Below are 14743 nucleotides of genomic sequence, written 5' to 3'. Positions count from 1 at the left end.
TCACTGAAACTGTAATGATGTCACAAGAGAAATTGACTTTTTAAGGTACACAAAATGGATAGAATATAAAATTTGAAAAACATACCTGACTCCGTCCAACAACAACACTTTTCTTTTCAAGGTCAAGTAACTGGAAAAGTTCTGCAATAGCCTGAAATCAGGAAAAAACAGTAAGTAGCTAAAAAGTATTTTTTTTCACCTATATTACTAGTAGATGGCGGTGAAATGAAAGAACCTTCCTGACGCATTAGTGATCACAATATGCTTGTGTTATTAATTTTTATGTAAATACTAACATTTCTAATTGGACTACTTAAAAAAGATTATACCTCCGCTGATCCACCATGTGATCTTCAGCATGTATAGTGCACAAATGAGAACAACTAACCACGAAAAACAGTTAAGAACCTATTCCGTATGGAATTTTCTGTAATGTTTCAATAGTCTTGCTGAGAAAACACAAAGCATTGCTTTTCCAGGTAAAGTACAACAAGAGGCGTGGGTTGGTTCACGATTAAAAAAACATTGTTGGGAGAAGGCGGTAATGGCAACATGCATATAGCTGAATTTTTGATTTCACCTACCACGTTACTTTTTAGGTAAACTGTAATTAAAAAGAACACAGTAACACACCTCCCTCCCTTTTGGATCTACAGTAAAACATATTTCATTCTTTTCCTTTGAGGGACTGGACTTAAAAGGTTATGGAATCCTTAAGTTAATTTGAATAATCGACACACATCATAAATTGAAAGCATTTTATTTTGTGTGTAATCTCTGATATACAAGAACCTTTTTTTATCAGGCGTGCCCTATGCAAATGAGGAAATTCCTTTGACTGGGCCATATTACAGAGTCGGGCGCAGTGTCAAAGCAGCCCTCAGGAGGCGCACTGACAGTGCACCACCCGAGAGCAGCCCTCTGTAAGGGGTAAAGGGGGTCCCATGGACCCCAAGATAACCCCTTACATGCGGGTGTAGTCAGTGACTGCACCCGCCTGCAAGGGGATCTCTATTACCCTGTCAAAGTGCAGGCGGATGCCGCCTGCACTGTGGAAACACGGAGCAGCTGCTCCGTGTTTTGAAATGAAATGAAATGAAATACCAGCATTTGTAAAGCGAACAGCTACCTCCAGAGAGGTGTCCCAGTGCTGGGGGCTGACGGGAAGATAAAGCGAGCTATTGCCCAAAGTCACATGGTGCAGGGTTAACCTGCCGCCAGTACCGGGGATCGAACCGTGAACCCTGTGGTCTGGAGTCAGGTACCCTGGCCGCTGCGCCACACTTCTTCCACAATATATGTATACACTGCCCTGGGGGCAGCGTGAGTTCACGGCTGCCCTGGGGGCAGCACATACATCATAATAGGACGCATTGTGATTGTTTGCGCCCAGTGCACCTTTTAAAAGGTGCGCTGGGCGCAAACAATCACAATGCATAATACGGCCCCTGATGTTTTGAAAAGAGAATATAGCGAGCAACGTATAAAGGAGCACTACTGCATTGTTCAAATGAAAGCACAGCATGTTGTGCTTTAAAAAATAAACACTTTCTCTACCAGCAACAAGGGAGGAGTTGCACAGCGCCATGCAGAAGTAAAGGCGCATGTGTTAAAGGGCGGTGCTCAGCTCTGCAAGTGGAGCCAATTCTGAACAAATAAAGGCAAGCTTAATGGTAAAGTTGCACCTTTAATAAAGACTTGATGTTTTTAAAAGTGAAAATGGCGAGCCACGCATAAAGAAAGGCGCACGGCTGCCATTGTTTACGTGAAAGCACTCCATGTTGCGAATTAAAAAATAAACACTTTCTGTTCCAACAACAAGGAAGGAGTTGCACAGCACCGTGCAGAAGTAAAGGCACGTGTGTTAAAGGGCGGTGCTCAGCTCTGCAAGCAGCGCTGATTCTGAACTAATAAAGGCAAAATTAAAGTGAAAGCAGCACTTTTAATAAAGGCATGATGTTTTGAAAGTGACTACAGCGAGCCGCGCATAAAGAAAGGCAAGTGTCCCCCATTGCAGCTGTTCATAATTAAGAGGAGAATAACGAGAGGGAGCAAGCGTGGATGCTAGTAAGTTCCTGAGCCTGAAAAATCTAAATGAAAAAAAAGAGTGCTTAGACAGTAATAAATAACATGATGAGTGACACCACAGGTAAGGAGGGCAGTCCTCATGGGAGGTTACAAAAGAAAAAAAGGAGGGCATAGTGACCAAATTAACTAATAAAAACAGCCATTTACAAAGGACAGTCAAAGGAGCCAATTAGAAAGATGGGTGTTGCTTAATCCCCATATCCTGACTACAACATGTCTTGAAGAAACAGAGCAAGCGCTGCCTAGGCGAGATCTAAAAATGAGTACCATTAACCCCTTCAGCGCTGGGCGAATTCCGCCGCGGTGCTGAAGGGTTCGAGCGCGGGCGGGCTCATGACGGAACGGTTCCGTCATGAGCACAGCTCAACCGTGGCTCATGACGGAACCGTTCCGTCATGAGCATGGAAGGGGTTAAATTGGATAATAGCCACATCTCTCATTTACATTGCCTAGAAATGTTAGGAGTGTAGTATAAAAAGCTGTATAAAAAGTATTTCCACGTATAAATGTGTGTACCCAAAATCAGCTTACAGGCTCACAGCCCTTCATTCTCAATAAGGCCATGTGGACCACAGTGCAATAGTGCTCTATTGCTGAGGCTCTAAAGGTGTGTTTCCTTACAAATACTGTAAGTCATTATTCCAGCCCAATGAAAGGCATGAAGCTCGTGATCACAATGGACTTAGAGGGCGAGGAAGGAGAATACGATTTCAGATAGGAAGATTAGTGGTGCTGACAATTCCAATGCCCACTAATTGACTCTCTATTTTAGATTTGTGTGCAGAAACATAATGCACAGTCTATTAGTCTGATCTAGAAATCCAGAGATTTGACTAACTACCTGACATAAGGTGTACATAGAGGACATTAGCACATTCATCTGCAAGCTAACGTACTGCAGACAAGAATTAGAATCATCCTGAAAAACTTCACATTCACAAATAGATCAGGGCTGAATGGGTCTTATACTTGCATGCCAGGAGTAAAACTGTGTTCTCTATTTATGTCAGCCCCATTGATTAGGTTAATGGCGCACATCATTCTCTGTCAAATGATTGTCTGCATACTGCTGTAGTTTATTTGCTACATAAAAAATTGTAAACTGAATATAACAACACCATGGATTAGTATCTCTCACGTGTGCAGTTTAAAAAAATTAAAGCTCTATGTAAACTGTGTAAATGTTGCAGTACATCGGTCAGAAAATGCCAGCAGAGTGGAATCCAAAGCTTGATACACACCTGGGTCCCGGTTACGAATAGTGATATATCACCTGGTGTCAAGAATTCCTGTCATACGAGGGGAGGAAAACGGTAACCAGCGAAAACGGACTAATTCTCCCAGGATGCTTAGCGGTTGAGAGGTTATGTAAACAGGAGAGCTGTTACATAACTCAAGGAAAACACGCCCTTATGTAAACAGGAGAGCTGTTACATAACTCAAGGGAAACACGCCCTTATGTAAACAGGAGAGCTGTTACATAACTCAAGGAAAACACGCCCTTATGTAAACAGGAGAGCTGTTACATAACTCAAGGGAAACACGCCCTTATGTAAACAGGAGAGCTGTTACATAACTCAAGGAAACACGCCCTTATGTAAACAGGAGAGCTGTTACATAACTCAAGGAAAACACGCCCTATAAAGGGAGGAACCGGGAGGTACAACGCTGTCGGATATTGTGTTCACACCGACGTACCTGCTTCGTGAAGAGCAGTGTTCCGGAGTGGTGCTCCAGTAAGGCAAGAACGGAGGTAGGTCGAGTCGTTACTCCCTGGGCCGTGTCTTGCCCCATCGTCACCTGTGAAGGACCCGGAAGCTCTACCGGTCAACCATTGAGCTTCGCTTTTTGACTCGGCTGAGTCCAAGCGCAGTGGCGCTTTTGCTGGTTGGAGTCGTAACTCCCAGCCCGACCAGAGACACAGGGACTGCCAGCTGTAACGCACACCAGGAGGTGTTTGCCGCGTTACAGACTCGGAAGTCCACAGGATCGATCGAGCGGCTGCTCTCGGTTCAGTCTTCTTGCTTGTGATTGGGGTATCGGTGACGCATCACCAGGAGGTGACTCCGCGTCCCGGTGCAGTCTGAGGAAGAGGTTGAGCGGCTGCTCCCTTCAGGTAGAGACCCCGGCTGGGTGTTTCCCTGACTCCTCGATTCTCCCCAACACTCTTCGTGCCCCTCACAGCCTACCGATTGGCATTGTCGGCCATTTCATTTCTGCCCTCTGTTGGCATACGCCGGGACCGGCGTATATGCAGAGGACGGTTAGGACCATCCGTGCTGTGGGCTGGTAACGTACTTAGCCTGGAGGATTCCAGTGACTATAACTTTTGTTTATTCTTTGTATTATATTTGCCTTCATTAAAACAACTAACCCTTCACTAGTGGTTGCGTCCTCATTGTCGTGTCTGTTAAACGATCCTGAGACGTTCAGGGCGTTACAAAATATCCGACCTTAATAACACTAACTGTCTCCCGGTCGATAACAGACATTGCAACACTTGATGATGTGCTGGCTGCTTTAGCGGCCATGCAAGTTGAAGTGGCTGCCTCTAGGCAAGAAACAGCCGATGTAAAAGCCAGACTGGATGCTATCCAATTGGACCCGCTCACGCCCAGCACCTCCCTCACGAATCAGACCCCTGCGGTAGTAGTGGAAATGCCGGTAGCCATCCCCTTGGCGACACCAGAAGGTACAGTGGGGATCCTAACACAGTGCAGGTATTCCTCACACAAGTGGCGCTAAATTTATCGTGCAAACCAAAGGCGTTCCCCACGAGTCAGGATCGTGTGGCTTTCCTTATATCCTATTTGGCTGGAAACGCGGCACAATGGGCCGTACCTCTGGTGAGCAGGGACGACCCCCTCTTATGTGATTGGGGTGCTTTTCGCGAGGAATTCCTGAAGGTATTCGACAGAAGGGCTGACTCGTACACGGCGGACCGTGAAATGCTTGAGTTGAGACAGGGATCCAACGACCTGGTGCAGTATCTCAACGCGTTCCGAAGGCTGGTTGCGGAAACCAAGTGGCCTGTTGCTAAACAGACGGCGCTCTTCCATCAAGGGCTGTGCGATGAGCTCAAGGACGCCGTGGCTCATATTGACCCTCAACCCAAGACATGTGAGGGCCTTATCAACCTGGTATTACGGCTGGAACATAGGCTAAGTGAAAGAAAGGGGGATCATGGGAGAAAAGGAAAATCCCTTCCATCCTATGTGACGGTGGGAAGTCCTGAAACTTCCACCGCGTCCAAGGGAGAACCCATGGACATCGGCGCAATACGAGCGAGCCTCACAGCCACGGAGAAAGAGTCACGCCGTAAACAAGGATTGTGCCTATATTGTGGCAAAAAAGGCCACTACGTACGTGAATGCCCTGCCAAACCGAAGACGTCACGTTATCGGGCCAACCGGTCGGTAACAGCCGTGGTGGACATACCGGCGGAAAACTAGAGGACTCCAAGACCAGAGAAGGGGCATCTCGGAGTCACTCATCCATCCCTTCACTTTCCAACTCGGTCACTAAGGGACAACGACACCTGTTTATCACGGTGCACGTGGGAGTGCATGACCAGTGGATACCCGTTGTGGCCATGGTGGATTCAGGGGCCACTGGCATGTTTATGGACCACAACGAGGCATGCAGGCTAGGGCTGGTGCTTCTTCCCAAAGCTGTACCCGAAGACGTCTATGCTGTAGACGGAAGGCGATTGGTGACGGGGCCCATCGGGCAGCACACGGGGGTCCTTCCGATGAGATATGGGTGGAACCATTTGGAACAAATCGATTTTAACATCATCCGAGCGCCCCAATATGGCGTCATATTGGGATTGCCGTGGCTACAGAAACACAACCCCTTTGTGGATTGGCCAACACATCGCATCGAAATGACGTCACCGTATTGCATCCTGCATTGTGGAATAAGAACGGAATCCCTTGACGCAGATGAGAGCGGGAGTCAGACGGTGGCTACAGCGGCAGAAAAAGATGTGGCTCTCCCCCAGGCTTATCACAGTTTTGAGGATGTATTTGATGAGGTGAAGGCAGAAGTGCTACCACCACATAGACAGTTTGACTGCCAGATCGACCTGGTGCCAGGGGCCAGCGTTCCCAGCGGCAGGCTGTATGCCCTGACGGAGCCTGAAAACGTGCATCTCCGGGGGTACCTGGATAAACTCCTCAAGCTAGGATTCATCCGCCCGTCCAAGTCCCCGGCCGCCTCGCCACTCTTCTTCATCCCGAAGGCTAATGGGGAGCTGAGAGCCTGTGTGGACTTTAGGGCATTGAATGCGATAACCATAAAAAATCGGTACCCCTTGCCTCTCATCAGTGTACTTCTGGAACAGGTCAAGAAAGCTCGTATCTACACCAAGTTGGATTTGAAAGGGGCATACCATCTGGTGCGCATGAGGGACGGAGACGAGTGGAAGACCGCCTTTAAGACCAGGTTCGGCCTTTTTGAGTACCTCGTCATGCCGTTCGGTCTGTGCAACGCCCCGGCAGCCTTTCAGTACTTTTTGAATGAGGTATTCAGAGAGGAGTTGGATATCTACGTGGTCGTATATATCGACGACATCCTCATCTATTCGTCCAGTGTGGAGGAGCACGTACACCACGTCAAAGCTGTGCTCCAAAAGCTGAGGGAAAACATGCTGTTTTGTAAACTCAGCAAGTGTGACTTCCACGTCACATCCGTGGAATTCCTCGGAGTGATGCTGAGTCCAGAGGGACAGGAGATGGCAGAACGAAAGATCAAGGCGGTGAAAGAATGGCCGGTGCCCCAAAGCGTGAAGGACGTCCAAAGTTTCATTGGCTTCGCCCACTTTTACAGGCGGTTCATAGATGGATTTTCAGGAGTGGTGGCCCCAATCACACAGCTACTGAGGAAGTCCAAGGAGTTTGTCTGGTCCCCTGAAGCGAACAAAGCCTTTGAGGCCCTGAAAAGCGCCTTTGGTAAGGCGCCGGTGTTGGCTCACCCCGATCCGGATCTCCCCTACGTGGTGGAAGCGGACGCGTCGGATGTGGCGCTGGGGGCTATCTTGTCCCAACGCAACCACGACACAGGGGTGCTTCATCCCGTTGCGTACATGTCCCGCAAACTCAACGACGCCGAACGCAACTACCATATTGCGGAGAAGGAGCTTCTCGCAATCAAGGACGCCTGCACCGAATGGAGGCATTGGTTGATGGGGGCAAGACATGTGGTATCGGTGTACACGGACCATCGGAACCTACAGTTCATGACGGCCACTAGACACCTTTCTCCCAGGCAGCTGCGGTGGATGATCTTCTTTGCGGGGTTCAACTTCCGCATCACATATCGGCCGGGGACGGAAAACCGAAAGGCGGACGCCCTGTCCCGTCAATCTGCAGTTAAGGAACCATTGCCTGCGACCGAGCGTTCCATCATTTCCCCGAGGATGGTATTGGGGGTTATCCAACCGGATACTTTCCTGAGGGGAATAAAGAGAGGGATCAGGTCATTCGCATGGCGGAGGTGGCTCCTCAGTCACAGAGAATGGCAGCTGAAGGACGGGATACCCCTGAAGGGCAGGTGCCTATTGATACCCACGCCTAGGCTAAGGAAACAAGCATTCATCTGGTGCCATGACTCTCCATGCGCAGGTCATTTGGGCTTTGAAAAAACGGTGGCTAGCATGGGACGGCATTTCTGGTGGCCAACCATGAGAGTGGATGTCAGGAGGTGGGGACAGGAGTGTCCTACGTGTGCTACCATGAAGGCCGACCATGGCCGAACCCAAGGGCTCTTACATCCACTTCCAACCCCGGATAGACCATGGGATAGCATATCACTGGACTTCGTGGTGGGCCTACCGGTAGACCAGGGGATGACGGCAATACTGGTGGTGGTGGATTACTTGACGAAAATGGGGCACTTCATCCCCTGCAAGAGAGTCCCTACGGCCGGGGAATTGGCGTCACTACTCCTAAAGAATGTGGTACGACTGCATGGATTACCTGGGGTGATCGTGTCGGACCGGGGGTCGCAGTTTACTGCGCAATTCTGGAAGACTTGGTGCACTGCGCTGCATGTTAAGACCGCCCTGTCCACCAGCTACCACCCTCAAACGGACGGCCAAACCGAGCGCCTGAACCAAACGCTCAAACAGTATCTGCGATGTTTTGTGGACCAGGGCAGGGAAGAATGGGTCGACTTGCTATGGGTTGCAGAGATAGCCTATAACAACGCCACTCACAGCTCCACACAGTCATCTCCGTTCTATAGCAACTATGGCCAACATCCCAGGTTCTTGCCATTTCTACATCCGTTCAGAGAGGACAGGATTCCCGCCACAGCGGACAGGGTGGCCCACATAAAAGACACATTGATGCGCTCAAGGGCTGTCCTAATAGAGGCCAAGAGAAGATACAAGGCTGCGGCAGATAGGAAGAGAAGGCCCGGGCCACTGTACCGCACTGGAGACTACGTCTGGATATCCACAAGAAACATGAGGTTTCGAATGAACAGCGTGTTCCATCCCAAGTACATGGGCCCCTATCGAATTACCAAGTGTATGGGTCCCGTGAACGTGAAGGTGTGCTTGCCCCAGTCATTGCGGATACACCCTGTCTTTCATGTATCATTGCTCAAACCAGCACCCTCCAAGCCGTCTGGGACACCTCGGCCGGTATGCGTGGAGTCGGAGGTGGAGTATGAAGTGTTGGGCATACGGGCGTCCAAATGGCGCAGGGGGAAGCTGTGGTACCTGGTTGCGTGGAAAGGCTACGGCCCGGAGGAGCATTCATGGGAACCGGCTGAAGGGGTTCATGCTCCGCGCTTGGTCTCCTTGTTCCATCGGCGTTTTCCTGCCAGCGCTGGACCCGTGGGGAGCCGCTGAGAGGGAGGATGTACTGTCAAGAATTCCTGTCATACGAGGGGAGGAAAACGGTAACCAGCGAAAACGGACTACATCTCCCAGGATGCTTAGCGGTTGAGAGGTTATGTAAACAGGAGAGCTGTTACATAACTCAAGGAAAACACGCCCTTATGTAAACAGGAGAGCTGTTACATAACTCAAGGGAAACACGCCCTTATGTAAACAGGAGAGCTGTTACATAACTCAAGGAAAACACGCCCTTATGTAAACAGGAGAGCTGTTACATAACTCAAGGGAAACACGCCCTTATGTAAACAGGAGAGCTGTTACATAACTCAAGGAAACACGCCCTTATGTAAACAGGAGAGCTGTTACATAACTCAAGGAAAACACGCCCTATAAAGGGAGGAACCGGGAGGTACAACGCTGTCGGATATTGTGTTCACACCGACGTACCTGCTTCGTGAAGAGCAGTGTTCCGGAGTGGTGCTCCAGTAAGGCAAGAACGGAGGTAGGTCGAGTCGTTACTCCCTGGGCCGTGTCTTGCCCCATCGTCACCTGTGAAGGACCCGGAAGCTCTACCGGTCAACCATTGAGCTTCGCTTTTTGACTCGGCTGAGTCCAAGCGCAGTGGCGCTTTTGCTGGTTGGAGTCGTAACTCCCAGCCCGACCAGAGACACAGGGACTGCCAGCTGTAACGCACACCAGGAGGTGTTTGCCGCGTTACAGACTCGGAAGTCCACAGGATCGATCGAGCGGCTGCTCTCGGTTCAGTCTTCTTGCTTGTGATTGGGGTATCGGTGACGCATCACCAGGAGGTGACTCCGCGTCCCGGTGCAGTCTGAGGAAGAGGTTGAGCGGCTGCTCCCTTCAGGTAGAGACCCCGGCTGGGTGTTTCCCTGACTCCTCGATTCTCCCCAACACTCTTCGTGCCCCTCACAGCCTACCGATTGGCATTGTCGGCCATTTCATTTCTGCCCTCTGTTGGCATACGCCGGGACCGGCGTATATGCAGAGGACGGTTAGGACCATCCGTGCTGTGGGCTGGTAACGTACTTAGCCTGGAGGATTCCAGTGACTATAACTTTTGTTTATTCTTTGTATTATATTTGCCTTCATTAAAACAACTAACCCTTCACTAGTGGTTGCGTCCTCATTGTCGTGTCTGTTAAACGATCCTGAGACGTTCAGGGCGTTACACCTGGAGGCTAGTTGGCTAACCTCCTATTCAGCCCCAGGATCACAAAAGCTGAAAGATGCCCAAAACCTCTACGGAGCCCTGGACCCTGCAGGTGACTTCTGGGAGGTTGATTCTTGACCCCCAATTAGTGCCCAAAATTTCTTGGACCATTGACTGGTTTCAGAGTGTACTCTTCAACCCTTCAAAATTGCAAAATTGAACACCTACAAAATGTGAAGAACTTTTTTCAAAAGAACGAAAGAGTACCACCGCCAAGCGGCAGCTGCCAACATCAAACTGCCAGTCAGACTCAACTTGCTGGTCTGCTCCACTGCATGAGATCTGACTTCCAGATAAGTTTTTAAGTCTATATGTAGAGGACGCCATCAGAACCAATACTGAGCAGCACTCTGACAATGACAAAACCTTCCTGGGCCCTGACTCCTGACACTGCCCTCTCAAAGTTTTCCAGCCTTTGACTCTTCCCACCAGAGCTGCAGCTCCCACTGAGGATCAGAGCTTCAGCTGGCTGGCATCAATGAGCCCTTCTTTGGATCCAGGCTGCAACCTGACCTACCAACAATCTTGTCTATGAGAACTTTACTCCAGAAAACCTACTAGGTCAGTAGCTAAACTTTCCACCGAGAAGAACCTGGTCCCCGTATCCATCCTGTGCTCCATCAAGGTCAGCCTTAACTTTTCACATCAAGCTAATCTCAATTGACATAATCAGTGGCAATCCTCAAAAGTGGACGTGGATCTAATCCTTCTGGACTGGACCTATGCTGGAAATGTCTCTTCTAGTCCCTGCCACTTTCAGTCTTTGCCATTATTATTATTATTTTTACAGAGTTTTATATAGCGCAATTTTTTTTCTTTTTTTATATATACATTTTATTGTTGTTGTTTACACACAAAAAATAAATAAATACCGAGCAGAAACATAGTACCACTTGACACATTGTACCAATTTGCTGGATATTCAGAAAAAAAGGAAAAAATACCAGTTAGCGAATCACTATTACATTTCATGTTGACAGGGTGTGCCTGATTCCCAAATAAACAGAAAAGAAAAATTCTGACCTTAAATTATCTCAAATATATCGACATTTGATCACAAAGCCTAACACAAATGATAGCATCTTAATCAACCAAAAAAAAAAGAAACAATTGTAATCATAGTTTAGCGACACGTTAAACAGCAAAAAGAAAGAGGGATTATAATATAGTCACATATTTACAGATTGACACCCAGCGGGTTTCCAGTATTTATTATCCAAAAATGCCCGTATTACTTTACTGAAGCCAGTTTGTTATGGGAGCCCACAATTTTTATCCCTTTTCTCATCTGCTTCGTCCTTTTAAATGATACACTGAGCTTTCTAAATTATATACGGCTGAAATCCGTGAGCGCCAATTACAAAAAGTAGGGGGGTCAGGGCTGATCCAATTAGAAGTGATACATAATTTAACTACGGCCTTTGCCATAAAGACAAACCCAGTAACAGCACATGACCAGCTTCCGTTCGCCCCCACACCCATGATGACCATGTCTCGAGAAATAGATATAGGGAGCACCAAAATTTTGGCCAAGAAAAGTTCCAGATCCTGATAAAATATTGTTAAACTAGGACAAGAAAAATACATGTGCACTATATCTGCTGATAACGCCCACACCTATTACAGGAGCCGCCCACACTCCCACCCCATTTGGCTATTTTAGCTGGTGTATAGTACAAGTCAAAAACTGACATAAAATGTTGACTCCGAAGACTCCCCGATAATAAAAACTGATTGGCTACCTCAAGTGACTCTTCAATATTGATCCCATCCCTCCCAAATTTCCGTACCCATTTATCATTTTGATTAGCTAGATCATCAGGTATGGATTCCAGCAAAGTCTGATAGATCCCTCTTATCCGGGATTTCCTACAAATCAATTCAACTAATGATATCTTCCCAAATTCTCCACCCATACCTTGTTTTTTACTATCTAAGAAACTACGGATCTGTAAATATTTTAAAAAATCCCACTTATCAAGACCATACTTTTCTTGCAGAGAAGAAAAGGAAGCTAGTTGGTCTTCCTGGCCAAGATCCCCCACTGTGCTAATCCCAATATTACTCCATCTTTGAGTAATTTGATCTTGGAAAATCAAAGGTAAAACCCCAGAAGTCGAGAAGGGTGTATAGCGATTGATATTATGAATTTTAAACCTGTTACGCACCTTTCACCAAACCATATAAGCCACCTGCATAGACTTGAATCTATAACTAGGTTCTAGGATCTTGACCAGGCAGTGCTTAGCCTCCTCCCCAACCCGATTTCATAAATAGTTGGGCGGGACGCCTCTGAGCACCGGCTCCTCTCTCCGACCAGAAGTATCCCCATACATGCCCAGTAATAGAGCAAAAAATTAGGGATGGCCCAACCCCCACGCATTCTAGGAAGAGTCAGCCACTTGGCCACTCTTCTTGACCTGTGATAGCTCCACATGAATCTGAAACACATCCTTTCAATCTTTGTAAATCATGGAGCAGGAAACACCAAAGGGATAGTCCTGAAGAGGTATAATATTTTTGGCAATACCATCATTTTAATGACGTTACTTCGCCCATGCATAGACAAATGTAGATGGTCTAATCTTTCCAACGTCTGATTAGTTGTATAAATTATAGGACCAATATTTATATCTGGAATTTGATCCACCTCTACAGTAAGCTTAATCCCCAGATAAGTCGCTACTGGCACAATTGGCATATCCGGAAAAGTCTCCCTTTCAGAATATAAAGTCTGAGTCTTGTCAGTATTTAACTTATACCCTGCATGGAAACCATAGTGCTCAGTCTGTTCTATAACTGCTGGGTATGCGGACATTATGTCAGATGTAAATATCGCAACATCATCAGCATAAGCCAATTACTTATATTCAAAACTATTAGCCCTTATAGGCTGTATGTCGCCGCATTGTTCGAGTTTTTGCACAAGAGGGTCGATATATAGCGAGAACAGAAGGGGAGAGCAGGGGCAACCCTACCTGGTGCCCCTGCTGATATTAATCACATTAGACTCCTGTCCTGAAATTCGAATCCCCACCACCGGTAGCACATATAAAGCCTGGATTGCCTGAATAAATTCCTTAGCCATCCCCTTCCAGCGGAGGATGGACCACAGGAACCGCCAGGAAACCCTGTCGAACGCTTTCTCAGCGTCCAGCAGGATCATCCCAAGCGGAGACCCTGTGGCCCGCGCCCAATCAAGAAGGGAAATAGCTCTCCTGACATGGTCAGTCGTGTCCCTCCCCGGGATAAACCTGTGCTGTCGTAGGGAGACCAAGGGTTTAATGACACTACCTAATCTAGATGCCAGAATCTTAGAATAGACCTTGCTATCGGCATTAATGAGTGAGATAGGCCTGTATGATGCAGGATTTAATTCTGGTTTCCCTTTCTTTTTTAATACAACTGTAGTAGTTCTCCTTCAGGATTCAGGGATGCAACCTTTTTGTGCCGACTGGAATAAGGATATTAAATTTGCTCTTGAGACATTCCGAAATGTTCTATAGAATTCGAGAGGGATCCCATCCGGACCCACTGCCTTACCAGTGGCAAGAGAAGTTTTAGCTGTCTCTATCTCCTCTCAAGTAATTGGGGCTGCAAGAAACGTGTTTTGGTTTGATGTGACTTTAGAAGTTTGAAGATCTTCAAAGAATTCCTGCCCACTTCCCTCTTCCCCTGCCCTAGCTTCCTCAGTATAAAGTTGTTGGTAAAAATTTTGAAATATATTCAAGACCCCTATTGGGGAATCATAAATTCTACCAGACTGATCTTGTATTCTGTCGATCCTGTTTGAGACCTCTTTCTGCTGTAGTCGTTTAGCCAGAACCCTTCCCGTATTTACCCCCAGTTCATATGCCTCAGTTCTGTATTGGACATATTTAAGGGCAAGTTCTTCACTAAAATGCTGATGTATCTTAGCCTTAATGATGGCGATTGACTGCTGGCATTCCTCAATATCCTGACCAGCACGAATCCTGAGCATCAGTTGCATCTCTGCCAGCCTAAGATGTTCAACCCACCCCTGCAGCTGCTCCTTAAGTGTCTTCCGTCGATAGCTAGAATAATTAAAGGTCTCTCCCGCATAGCCGCCTTAAAAGCGTCCCGGACCACAATTCCTGAAGCCGAATTCCTATTAAATTAAAAAAATTCAACCACCCCCTTGGCCATGTGCTCACGGTAAGACTGATCCAGCAGCAATTTACGTTCGAAGGTCCAAGGGCGTGAAGTCATCATAAATCCACTAGACGGGAGTTCAGCCATTACAGGATTATGGTCTGAGATAATCCTAGGTGATATATTAATGCCCATTTCCTCTGCTTTCTGACAAGAAACAAAAAAATAATCCAAACGGACCATCTTATCATGGGGGGCAGAATAGAAAGTATATCCCATATACATTTGTTTATGTCTGTACCATAAATCGACTAACCCATGCTCTCTAACCTGCCCCCGTAAGGCCTTAAAGCTCTGAATTTTGCGTCCATGGTATGGAGAATTACTCGTCAGTCAAAATCGCTCTCCAAATGAATATTAAAATCCCCGTAGAGAATTAATGGATGTGGCCACAATGCTAGTTC

General features: G+C 47.4%; 1 protein-coding gene across 5 annotated transcripts in view; it reads right to left on the bottom strand.

Moving 5' to 3' along the window:
• The window catches only part of MYO18B (myosin XVIIIB), a 1573426-nt gene that overhangs the window by 811845 nt on the left and 746838 nt on the right, over positions 1 to 14743 (bottom strand). For all 5 annotated transcript variants that reach the window (XM_085634174.1, XM_085634172.1, XM_085634173.1 and 2 more), the window contains one exon: positions 86 to 151. In XM_085634174.1, the coding sequence (XP_085490300.1) occupies positions 86 to 151 (66 nt within the window). The remainder of the gene's footprint in view (positions 1 to 85; positions 152 to 14743) is intronic.

Source organism: Triturus cristatus, chromosome 11 (genome assembly GCF_964204655.1).
Source record: "Triturus cristatus chromosome 11, aTriCri1.1, whole genome shotgun sequence".
Classification (NCBI taxonomy): domain Eukaryota; kingdom Metazoa; phylum Chordata; class Amphibia; order Caudata; family Salamandridae; genus Triturus; species Triturus cristatus.
The sequence above is the reverse complement of the archived record's forward strand: the minus strand, read 5'-3'. Positions and strand labels throughout refer to the sequence as shown.